Here is a 12,369-nt window from a genome sequence, read left to right as displayed (position 1 = left end):
GGTGTTAGCATCCCTACGGAAGATCACATTAAAATTCTGGGCATGTGGTTTGATAGTAAATTGAGCTGGAACGTCCATGTTAATAAAATAGTACCAAAACTGGAAAGAATGCTGAATGCTTTTAAATTTATCGCGAGCCCCAGGTGGGGTGCCAGAAAAGTGGATCTCGTTAACATTGCAAATGCTACAAAAAGAGGAAGATTAGAATATGGCAGCTGTCTCCTCATGTCTACCTCTCAATAAAATAAGAAAAAGCTTGAAATTGTTTATAATCACGCCTTAAGACTGGCTATAGGGGCGCTCATCAGCACCCCTCTCCCGTTGTTATATGTTGAAGCAGGGGTTTTAACCTTAGATACGAGAAGATGCATCACCGCAAGGAAGTTCCTAATAAAGAATATCGCTCTGTCAGCAGCCTCTCCTATTGCGGAAAGTCTGAAAAATTGTTTGCAAAGATACATGTGGAGCAAAATACGTAAGCCCATTAGCCAGTGTGTTAAAGATAAGCTAAGCAATCTCGATCTAGATTTCAGTAAGTGTATTACTTTAACAATGAACTAGATTTTTCTGAAGAAGTTAAGTGTTGTTTCAAAACTAATGAGTATGAGTTCCAGAACAAAAATCTTTCAGATGTGGAGATACAGTAATTTTTCCGTTCCATTATTAATGATTACGTGAATCAAGGTTTTAAAATCTACGCTACAGACGCTTCCAAGTCTGATACACGAGTTGGCATTGCGGCTGTAGATCGTACCGCGGTGATTGTCAGTCAGTGCATAGACAATAGAAGCTCCATCTTTTCAGCTGAGACTTGGGCCCTTTGTAAGCTCCTTGAGGAACTGAATCCTAACGATAAGATTGCTATCCTTACAGATAGCAAATCTGTAGTGAGCGCGCTGAGCTGTGTTCATAGGAGATCCAACTCTCTCATTCTTAAGCTCTTCGAGCGGATTAAGTCTTTCCATCACCTTACAGTCATCTGGGTTCCTTGCCATAAGGGTATAGGGTTCAATGAAAGAGCGGATAAAGTTGCGAAAAGAAGAATATGAATAACTCGGGGGATCTTTCAGCAGAGGATGCGTGTAGGTTCATCGAGAATACTATTAAGGAAGAGCAAGTCGACAGCTGGCGGACTTCTTACACCGGCCGCAGATTCAGCTACTGTAATGTTCACTGTGAGTGCTGTAAAGGATTAAACATCGATAGGAAAATGGAAGTAGTAATCAGTAAAATTAGATTGCAAATGTTGGACACGAATCAACTGTTGTATAGGTATCGTAGAGCGAATTCTCCATTTTGTGACTCATGTTATATGATTGACAGTATAGAACATGCCGACATTCACTGCAGTAAGTACGATAGCGTCAGAAACATTAGGTCAAGAAGATGAAAATCAGCAATATTGACCTCTTAGCTGATCTTTTAAATCATTATAATAAGAAACCTTGGAGATATTATTTCCTAGGCAAATTTGTAATCAAATACATCATAAAGAATTCTTAAGCACTTTTAGTGTAAGGGTTTGGTTTTCGGACAGACGTTCCCCCCTGAATTGGAGGGAATGCGTCCTTGTGGTTTAACATGTAATTAACATTATATTTGAGTTGGAGCATAAGGCCCATATCACACGGCGTTTGTTTCACAAGAAACAACTTTTTCGGACAATTTTTCTGCCTGGTTTACTACTGAAAGAAAGACGTGCGACTTTTTCCTTCCTTTCGCAAAAAGTTGCAAGTTTTTCGTTTTCAACGAATCAGCTATCAGCGGCGAATGCTGTTAGCTGGTTTGTAATGGAGAACCAGTTTTCCCTGTGTTAACCCCAAAGCGATTTGTGGTGATTGGCTGTTGTGACAAAGAAGAAAAATTTTTCTAAACAGTTGTTCTTTCGAAACAAACCGACGTGTGATAGCAGCCTAAGGCAAAGAATGTCTATGTACATATTCTACCCCAAAGCGATATGTATAGAACAAAACATATTCTTTGCCTAAGGCGCCAAAGGGAAGCACAGCTTCAAGATGAAGAAGAAGATCTGTAAGTGTATTGATTGGACGTGGAGTAATATGAACACGCCTATGTGACTCTGAATGTGTTCGATGTTTAAATGACTCTAAACATGCACTATTTTAGAAATATTGAGCAGACGAAAATAATGTAGTTTAGAAATGCTTTCATTGTTAAGTGCATGTTTACTTCCAGAAATGTTTCTATTATGATATTGCTTTTATCTCCACTTTAATGATTCTTTGTAATTCTTTTCTGGTGCCTGTCCTTTTCGTAATTTATGAACATTTTGTGCATCTTGGAAGAGTGTTCATTTGTCGTTTCATCAATGCCGAGAGTGTAATTTCAAAATTTATTCCATAAAATTAATGTGATTTCTTAAAGCATTTATCTACGTGCCGTTAGAATAAGAAAGGTGATGAATGTGAATTTTCTTGTTAATTTAAAGTTGTTACTTTTTTTATTAACTGATTTAAATTTTGTAGCGTTTTTGGTCAGACAGTTTTCAGTACCTTTACATTTTGTATATTTATGGCGTTCATCATTTTGTGCCTGTTGTTTTGTATGCAGCAATAGTTTTATACTTCGAATATGTTATTTGTTGTTGAATATTAGTGGAGATTTTCCTGTTTCTAATTGATCGTCTTTGATTTTTTATCAGTGTATAGTGGGCCTGCATATGAATAAATAACATTCTAAGTAAATTAATGATTTAAATTCAAATTGGATCTGGGTTATTTAAATGTAACAAGTAAAAAGGCCTCTATGAAAGCATCTCTTCCGTTAAGCAAACAGTAGGATATCTGTCTGAAAGAAGTAAAGCCTTCATAGAGTACTCTGTATAGAAAATCAGAAAATTTCATATTAAGCAAAGAAACAACCTTAGTTTCTTGTATGTATTAAATGAAGCTTTGTCCATTTCGAGGATGATCAGACCCAGGTACCTCTTCTTTATCTGCAGAAACAGAAAGTTTCCTAAAGAAGAGGGACATGTGTCTGATTGCCCATGAAATCTATAGAGTTTTGCTTGAAAGTTATGCCAAACTAAGTTTGCTTTTATGCATAATTATTTTCCTAGTTTGAAACCATGAAAAATCCGAAGATGCCAGTACATTCAACTGCTAAGAATAGAATTCAAGACAAACTGCCATTTGACTTAAAGGAGCAGAATTTAAATTAAGAATTATGCCATTTTTAATTTCAGGATCAAAGCTGTTTGTTGAACTACTTTTGAGAAGACATTTATTTAGAATGTATAATAGAATAGTATATTATAACCTTTCTAAAGTTCTAGTGAAAGAAGCTTATTGCATGTTTTATCAGCATATTTGTGAATATTTTCTGGGAACTTATTATAGAAAAAGAGTCTAAACAGCAGTTCTCAACCTTTTGACTAATGCGTACCATCGAAACAAAAACTGAAAACCTTTAGTACCACCACTACAAAGTACTACTACCACCACACTCTTGAACAAGGCTCAGGCATAAAATTACGAGTGTGAAAGAAAAAAACTCAATCAGTATGTTGAGGTTTTAATTTTTTAATGTAGTAGTTAAAAATACTTTGCTTCTTTGCGTACCACCTATTTTTCTCTTACACACCACTGGTTGAGAACCCCTGGTCTAAAATATGTTGTCCACCAGTGGCCGAGTAATAAAACTGCTTAATAATGATAGTTTGTTTCCAGTTCAAATGCCCATTTGGAAGTTTTCATGTTTTCTTCATGTGTAACTTGAATATAAGCCATTTTGCATTGAAAGGTTATCCCTCCCTTTCTTTATGTTCCTGAAGTGCTTTGCTATTATGTAAAAAATCCTGATCTAAATTATGATTGTTAAATAGACTGAAAATGTATTGAATTGCTTGGTAGCCTGGAAATTTTGAAATATAAAGTCAGTTATTATTAGTGCCTGTTGATAAGTATTTTTATGAAAGATAAATATTAATTTATATATTGTTTTTTCAAATATATAGGAATTGTGTCTGAATAATGTGAAAAATTTTAAGGAACAGCTTTAGTATTAATCCTTTTGGCGATTTTTTGATTTGGCAACACCTGGCTTTGACAGTCAGATAAAATGGTGAATCATCAACAAAACCTGTCAAGGATAAATATATCTAGATTAAATAACAATCCTAATGATTATGATCATAATGTGCACACTGAAAAAAATTAATTTTATACTTCATATAATGACCCAGTTGGGTATGGAATAAAATTATGCTTAATTCTTTTTTTTTTTTTTTTTTCCTGCTTTATGAGGAATCTTTTGCATCTTTTAAAGAAATTTTTTTAGAATTAAATTATTATTAAACTATTGTTTGGATCTTAGCATAACAGTTTTGCAAGGATAATGTTTAAGGAACGGTTTCTGTTCACTGTCTTTTATCTATATATTTTCAGTAAAACAACTGGAAATGTACATGAAAAATTTTCTGTTTCAGAATTAAAGATCTTTCATGCTTTCAATAAATGGCTTCTGAAAATTGTAATGTTTTCTGCAGTTGCTCTTCTCCTCGTAAGTTGAAGAAAATTTTAATGCTTTTACTATGTTAAATGTATTTACAATGTTTTTGTCTCTGATACTGATAGCTACTGAAAAATTTAACTATTTCATTCTAACTTTTAAACGAGAAGTATTAGATTCCACTGAATTTTAAAGCAGCTTATGTATTTGTTACATCAAATTGTAAATATTATAGGGCCTTTATTTTATGTATAATAATTTTAAATGATTTTTTTGTACATTTGTTTGTTATTTAAGCTTGCTGCTTGCGTGTTTCTTTAGTATGAACTTCATAGGTAGGTATAAGCAATATTTGACATAAAGACTTGTTTTTATGTCAAACATAAAAACAGGTCTTTATATCAAGCACTGCTTATGTTAAAAATTAAAAATTGAAAGGATTTGTGAATAGTTTTTGGCTAGACTGGAGATTACAGGCCAGTTGCCGAATGAAGCGAAATCACGCCAAATCTGTTAACTTCTTTGCATTATGAAAATCGTTAGGGTTTAAGGTTACAGTTTATAGTATTTAAGCGGGCTTTTTGAATTTCCATCATTTCGCTGTGCTTCTTGTGGATTGTGTGATATATCTACATATATACAGGGTCTCGTCAAAGCAATCTTGGCCCTTAACATAACATTCTTTTAGGGATTCCCAATGCTGTCTCTTTTCTGTTTCATGAAGAAAAAAGAGAATTTGGGGAAACTATAGAATGATTCTGGGGCGCTCTAAATTTTTGGCCTTGGACACGTACTTTTTGGGCCTAGGTGGCAATCAGGCCTTTTTTTTTATATGTGTATGTAGTATTTATTCATGCAAGGTATGGTCATTGTATTGTTAACACTCCTGATATTTCTGGTATGAAATTAAAGTAAAAATATACTGGGAATTACGTATTTTGTATGTATGTATATACAAGGAAACCAAAAATGTTCTGCCATTTTTTGTCTCTTTTAATCACATGCATATAGAGAAGAAATGATACGACTCATGTGCTGAAATGACCTTCACTAATACAGACACATTGCACACACATTAGTCATGCTTGTCTAGTGGCAAGTTGTGGGCAAAATAAATGGGGGAGACATAAAAGCATGGCTTTTTGTGGTTTCTTTTAAGGTGGACCTGTCACCAGCCGCCTCTAATCATCAAATAAGTTGGGCATTTGGGGAGGATGCCATGATAAAATGCATTGCTAGGTAGGGAAGTTCTGGAAGTTGAGGTTAGGAGATACAGTCAAAAGTCATTAATCCAGATACCCATAATCCGGACCTCAAAGCTATAAAATTTCTGCGCGCGTAATACCTTTACGCATGCGCGTTTAAAGTATAACGCACGGTATAAGCTAAGCTAAAATTATCTATTTCAGTTAATGTTGCAGATTGCATTGTTCCTTAATCTTTGAATTGGAACCGGCTTATTATTTTTTGCAGACTGTTAGAGCAATTTTATAAAAGTAAGTTGGATCTTTCGATTATGTCAAATAGAATTTCCGATGCTGGATCTACAAAGGGAAAGCATGTTTCGATGTCCATCAAACAAAAAGTGGATAAAGGCTTCTTTGTTTCTCTAACCATTCCGAAATCTGTTTATCAATTTCACACTGCTCTGCGCGGTAGGGAAACGTTGCGGCCCGCAATGAACTAGAAGTTGATCTGTCAGCACTATCCTTATCTTCAGAGCAGATGTTTTTATTTTATTCGGCTTATAATTCCTTACTAAATGTAGTATTTAATTTCGATGTACTCCGTCTTTGATATGATTTAAATCAAATTCCTCGTCATTATAAATACCATGAATACAAATCAAATAGTTTTCTGGTTGCAATTTTCTAATTTCGGCTATGCGTAAGGTATGCTTTACGCATCCACGCGTTGAAAGAAATGTTTAATAAAGTAAACAAATAAATATTAGGCTTCTTTTTTGGTAAATTTTCATACCCTTTAGATCATAATTGCTCATTATTTTATAAATTACGGTTTCATATTTTTAATTTTATAATTTCTGCATGCCATCTTACCAGATTTAAACTGATGATCTATAATCCGGAAAAATCGATAATCCGGAATCGCCGAAGTCCCGACGAGTCCGGATTAAAGACTTTTGACTGTATAAGCCTTTGTTAATAACCACACAGTTTGCGACCCAAGGAGTTACATGACTAGGCCATAAAAGCAACCATAGAGGAGGACAGCAGTCAAACATGTAATGAACTTCAGAAATGCTTCCAAGTTCATAGGAAATAATTGGGCTTTACCTGTACTGTATAAGGAAGGTTTACTAGTTACGCAAGTAGGAACATCATTTAGTGTAAAGTGACCACAAGTCCCGCTTTGTGGAGGACCAATTTTTAAAAATGCCCCGCTTTTTAGAAAACATCTGCATTTCTTATTTTAAATGTACTATAGAAATATATTGCATATTATTTATTAATTATTATAGCAAATATAAAGAAATAAAAATACATAAATAAAAAAACAAAATGGATGCAGAGTACACTAAATTAGGCAATGTAACGAGTTAGATTTGCTCGGTGGTGTTTTATCATTTTTGTTACGTCTTGTCAAGGAATATGCATTGTTAACGGAGGAACAGTTAGCATTAGCTGAAGGGCTATTTGCTTTTCACACCATAAACCACAATTAAAGTTTCAGATCAATTGATTGTATGTCGCAAATGATCAAAACATTGTATGACAAAAAATTTGCATGTGCAAGGACAAAAACCGAAGCAATTAATTGTAATACTGCCCTATATGCTCATACTGCCCTCTGTTGACAAAAAAGGCGAACTGTAGTTTTTTCAGTCTTGTCACTTAAAGCATTGATTTTGTGTGTGTGGAAGAAATATGTGAGAGGAAAAAAAAATGTAACAGGGGCTTTGCTCTAGTGGCAAGTCATCATGTCATGAAAATGAAACTATATGATAATTTTTTATTTATTATTCTACTTAATTTTATTTTGATGTTTTCATCCTCCTAATTTCTAGTTTTCCATGAACTTATATTTTCTGTTCATAATAACACATTTATTTGATATCTTTTTTAATACTTAATATTTCTAATTTGTAATATTTTATTTAATTTTTTCACAGAATTTTTTTTCATACCTTTCATAATTTTCAACATACTCTGAATTTTAACTTGCATGTTATATTTTAAGAATGTAACTGTTCCCTTACATGTTGTGTATTTGTTACATTATTTAATTTTGACTTTTTAAAAAATTCATAACATTATAGTTTTCAACATGTTCTAACTTTTAAATTATTTCTTATATTTCCCCAATGATATTATAAGTACTAGTTATTATATCATTTAATTTTAAACATTTTTATCTATTTTTTTACCTTTTTAGTTTTCTGTACACACTTTAACTTATTTGTTATATATTTTATTTATAAAGGAACATTTATGTCTCATAATCTTGTTTATTTTGCTTTATTTTATACAGAATTGCTGATTTCTTTCAGATGTTTAACAATATCTTCCTTATACTGTCGAATTATTATTATTTTTTTGTATTTAGCAGTTTAAGTCTATAACTGTTAATTACTTTTCTTATGTTAATAATTTTCCCCCTTAGTTTATATTTTATAGTTCTAGTTTAACTTACTTATTGCTCTGTTTTTATTTGTCACAGTCTTACAATTCATAATTCTAACACTGTATGCCATTTTAGACAGTAACATAATTTTTTTAACAATTTGAAATTTTTGAATTTACTACATATTCAGAGATTTCTTTATAATTTTTAATATACTTCTTTTGTTCTCTGATCGTAATTGACCATCTATATGATTTGATTTAGTTTTACTCAGAAATTTCCTTTTGCAACTTTACAATTGAATACCATTATACAATCAAAAGTCATTAATCCGGACTTGTCGGGCGATTCCGGATTATTAATTTTTCCGGATTATAGGTCATCAGTTTATATCTGGTAAGATGGCATGCAGAAATTATAAAATTAAAAATATGAAACCATAATTTATGAAATAAAGAACAATTATGATCTAAAGGGTATCAAAATTTACAAAAAAAAAGCTTAATATTTATTTGTTTACTTTATTAAACATTTCTTTCAATGTAAGTTGTTTAAGTTGGTTCATTTTTTATGTGATAATACTTTCTCTTTAATTCTATAAACAGTCATAATTTCTTGTTCAGTTACAAAGTTTCAGTTCAAGTTCTATAACTCCTGTGTCGAGAATACCGACTAATTTGTCAGTCGAAATTTTTTCATTTTCAATAACCTCTGTATCACTTTCTTCACTATCGGAAGCAAATTATAATGACGAGGAATTTGATTTAAATCATATCAAAGACAGAGGACATCGAGATGAAATACTACATTTAGTAAGGAATTATAAGCCAAATAAAATAAAAACATCTGCTCTGAAGATAAGGATAGTGCTGACAGATCAACTTCCAGTTCATTGCACGCCGTGACGTTCCCCCCCCCCACACACACATGCAGAGCAGCGTGAAATTGATAAACAGATTTCGGAATGGTTAGATAAAACGAATCCATTATCCTTTATCCATTTTTTGCAGCAATTCCACTTTTTGTTTAATGGACTTCGAAACATACTTTCGCTTTGTAGATCCTTTATGTATTAGTAAATATATATCAGAAATTCTGTTTGACATAATCGAAAGTTCAAGCTTACTTTTATGAAATTGCTCTAACAGTCTGCAAAAAATAATAAGCCGGATCCAATTCGAACGTTAAGGAACAACGCAATCTGCAACATTAACTGAATTAGGTAATTTTAGCTTAGCTTATACTGTCCGTTATACATTAAACACACATTTGTAAATGTATATTGCACATGCGCACACGCATATTTGCAGCCGTAAAGGTCTTACGCGTATGCGCAGAAAGTTTGTAGCTTTGAGGTCCGGATTATAGATCATTCCATATTATGGGTGTCCGAATTAACGACTTTTGACTGTATCTAAATGTGAGTGTTAATTTCTCATATATTTTCAAGGTCTTAGAAATATTCTAACATCATGTTTAGTTTTAAATCGTTATTACTGTTAAGCATATTATAATTTCCATTTTCGTTTCATCCATAAAGACCTGTTAGGTCTTTTGCGATGTGACGGTCCTAATGCATGTTTTTTTTTATATCTTTGCTTTATGGTCTAGTAATAATACCACACCAGCCTCTTGGATCAGTTTCATGTATATCCATTAGTTTTTGTCTTAGTCTGTGTTTTGCCTTTGTTGCCTATTTTTTGAGCAGGAGTGTATTTGAATAGTATTTTTAATAAATAGTATTGATAAATATCTCAGTAAATATTATTGTATGAAATGACTTTGAGCTTTTGAGAATATGAAATTTATTGATTAATATTTTTTTGAGGAATGTTGGGAATATCCTCCAGATTCCATCAGTGGTAAAAAAATTTGTCTTAAACCATGCTTTTTAACACCTTGATTGCTGAATTGATGTATAATTTGAGGTACTTAAATGACTCAGTCATAAAAATAGGTGAATTCAAATTATTCTTATATTTATTGTATATTCTCATTATATGTTGGATCAGCCTTTTAATGGAAAATGCTGAGACTAAGAATAATTGAAAATCGTTTAAAATAGTTTTCAGATATTGGGAATTAACTTCAGTGTTTTGTGATAGGTTTGTCATAACAAATTTCCCCTATCTAAGGTTTTGCTTTTCTAATAGTTCTTACTGTATGTTGACCCTTCTGTTTGAGTATTTTAAATTTCATGCATTATAAGGTACTTTCTCCTTCCTTTCCACATGCCTACATGGTGGTGTAATTGGAAGCATACTTGAACCGTATTTGAGTGGTCCAGGGTTTGAGTCCTACTGAGGGCATTGCACATTTTTCACATGTTCTGCTTGAAAAAAAAAGTAATGGCTCTACAAGGGGTGCTAGGTGGGGATAAAAAGGTGGGGGACGATAATTCATCACCCCAGGATTTTGCAATTGGGTCCTCTAATATCTACTCCTACTTTGAAAGGGGGAGTATACAGCATAGTTTCTCTGCCTTTGGTGTGTAATTGGAAGCATACTCGAAATGTATTCAGGAGGTTTAGGGTTCAAGTCCCAGGGAAAGCATTGCACATTTTTCATGTATCTTGCTTAAAAAAAAAAAAAAAAAAACTAACGACTCTACAAGTGACACCTGAACTAAAAAGATGGTGGACAATAATTCATCACCACCATGATTTGGCGACTGGGTCTTCTAATCGGCCAGTCGCCCTTTAAAAGGGGGAGTATATAAGGTATTTTCTCCCTCCTTTCCACCTGTCTTTGTGGTGTAATTGGTGGTTGAAAAGCGGAACACGCTCTGCGTGAAGTAACTCGGACACCAGGTTAAAATAGTAGCTTTCTACATACTTTGCATTATGTGCAAAACTGATATCTCATTCTGACGAGAAAGTGTGGGATGAAAACGAGCTATTGGAAAGGTTCCTTCCAATTTTTGCTAGTGTTACCAGCACTGTTGCAACATATCAAGATCTCGATTTAAGCGGATAGTGTTTTGATATGTTATACGCTATGCATAGAGTTTTTTCATTAGGCATCTGCTATCATGCAAATGTGGTTTGAATTTAGAAATGGCCGTTTGAGTTGTCAGGAGATATTAGTTTAAATATGGGAAATAATCTAAAAATTTTAATAGAAATCAGTAAATAATTAGCTGGGACTTAAAATTCATTAATTTATTTGCATGTCGTGAAATCACTAAGAATCCCTTAAAATTTTAAGAAATTCATGCTGCAATCATGTTAGTTTTGCTATTAGAATTTAAACTGATAGTCATAATTTACTTTATGGATATTTTGTCTGCTTTGTGAATTCTTTTATTGTTAATTTGTGAAATATAATTAATAGCAAAGTAATTGAAAGGTATATGCATAGATAAATAAGTTTTGAATAGTATTGTCTTAATTTCAATGATTAACTTTGTAGGGACCAAAAATGATAGCGACTTTTCACTGTTTCATACTTGAAGTAAAATATGTATTTCACTTTATTTTTTTAACGGCCTTAAATTGCTATGATATAAAATTTATGGATGTAAAGTTAGTTTAAAAGTAAATATTAATATATTTTTGTCGCATCCATAAATTTCTCAACATTTCTCCAAATCTGCATGGATGTATACCATCTGGCAGTAGTATTACATTTTTCGGTACTATTCGGTTTCAAGGGCCGTAAAAAAATTTCAACGAAAATGTATGCACGAAAGCGCCAAATCTCGCGTACGCGCTGATTTCAGATTGTGTAAGTTTATATAGTTCTATATTTCTTATGACGCCATTGAAATACTAGTTTAATTTTTAATTCCTTTTTTGATATCCTATGGATTTAACAATTTGGGAATTGCCTATGATGAAAAGTCTGGAATAGAATTTTGGGTAAAGGGCAGAATCACCCACTGCTTGATGCGTTTTTAAGAATTGCACATACTCAGTATCCATGTACACATCGACTTATTTTCACTTAAAAAAAAAAATCCCAGAATTGCACAAAAATGGCACTGCGCACACCCTTGACTTAATCTATGTACACATCGACCTATTGTCACTTAAAAAGTAAAAGAAAATTGACAAAATTCCAATTGTTTTTACCCTTGTAAAAAGTGGCAAAGAAATAAGTGGGTGATTCTGCACTTTAATGAAAATGTTTTCAAAGAAAAGGCATCATTCATTATAGAAAATTATGTTTGAATAACCAACGAGATGACATTATGCTTTAGCGATAACTCAGTAGCGAAATATTATATGAAATAAACCTTTCATCTAAATTAAAACATCAATATTTAGATAGTTATTTACTATTATACTTCCTTTCTTGCGTTAGGGTTGCCGC

At 32.7% G+C, this 12,369-nt stretch overlaps 1 protein-coding gene across 3 annotated transcripts in view; it reads left to right on the top strand.

The window, feature by feature from the left end:
• The first annotated feature begins 1,845 nt into the window (after positions 1 to 1,845).
• The window catches only part of LOC118184663 (pantothenate kinase 3-like), a 218,114-nt gene continuing 207,590 nt past the window's right edge, over positions 1,846 to 12,369 (top strand). For 2 of the 3 annotated variants that reach the window (XM_085807604.1, XM_085807603.1), the window contains exons 1-2: positions 2,038 to 2,416; positions 4,448 to 4,521. In XM_085807604.1, coding sequence (XP_085663730.1) covers positions 4,476 to 4,521 — 46 coding nt within the window. In that variant the 5' untranslated portion in view covers positions 2,038 to 2,416; positions 4,448 to 4,475. The other variant, XM_085807605.1, reaches the window with a different exon arrangement.

The sequence above is a fragment of the Stegodyphus dumicola genome, chromosome X1 (assembly GCF_044657685.1).
Source record: "Stegodyphus dumicola isolate Sdum_Otavi_A_Nest chromosome X1, ASM4465768v1".
In the NCBI taxonomy this organism is placed as follows: Eukaryota; Metazoa; Arthropoda; class Arachnida; order Araneae; family Eresidae; genus Stegodyphus; species Stegodyphus dumicola.
This window is presented reverse-complemented; position numbering and strand designations above follow the sequence as displayed.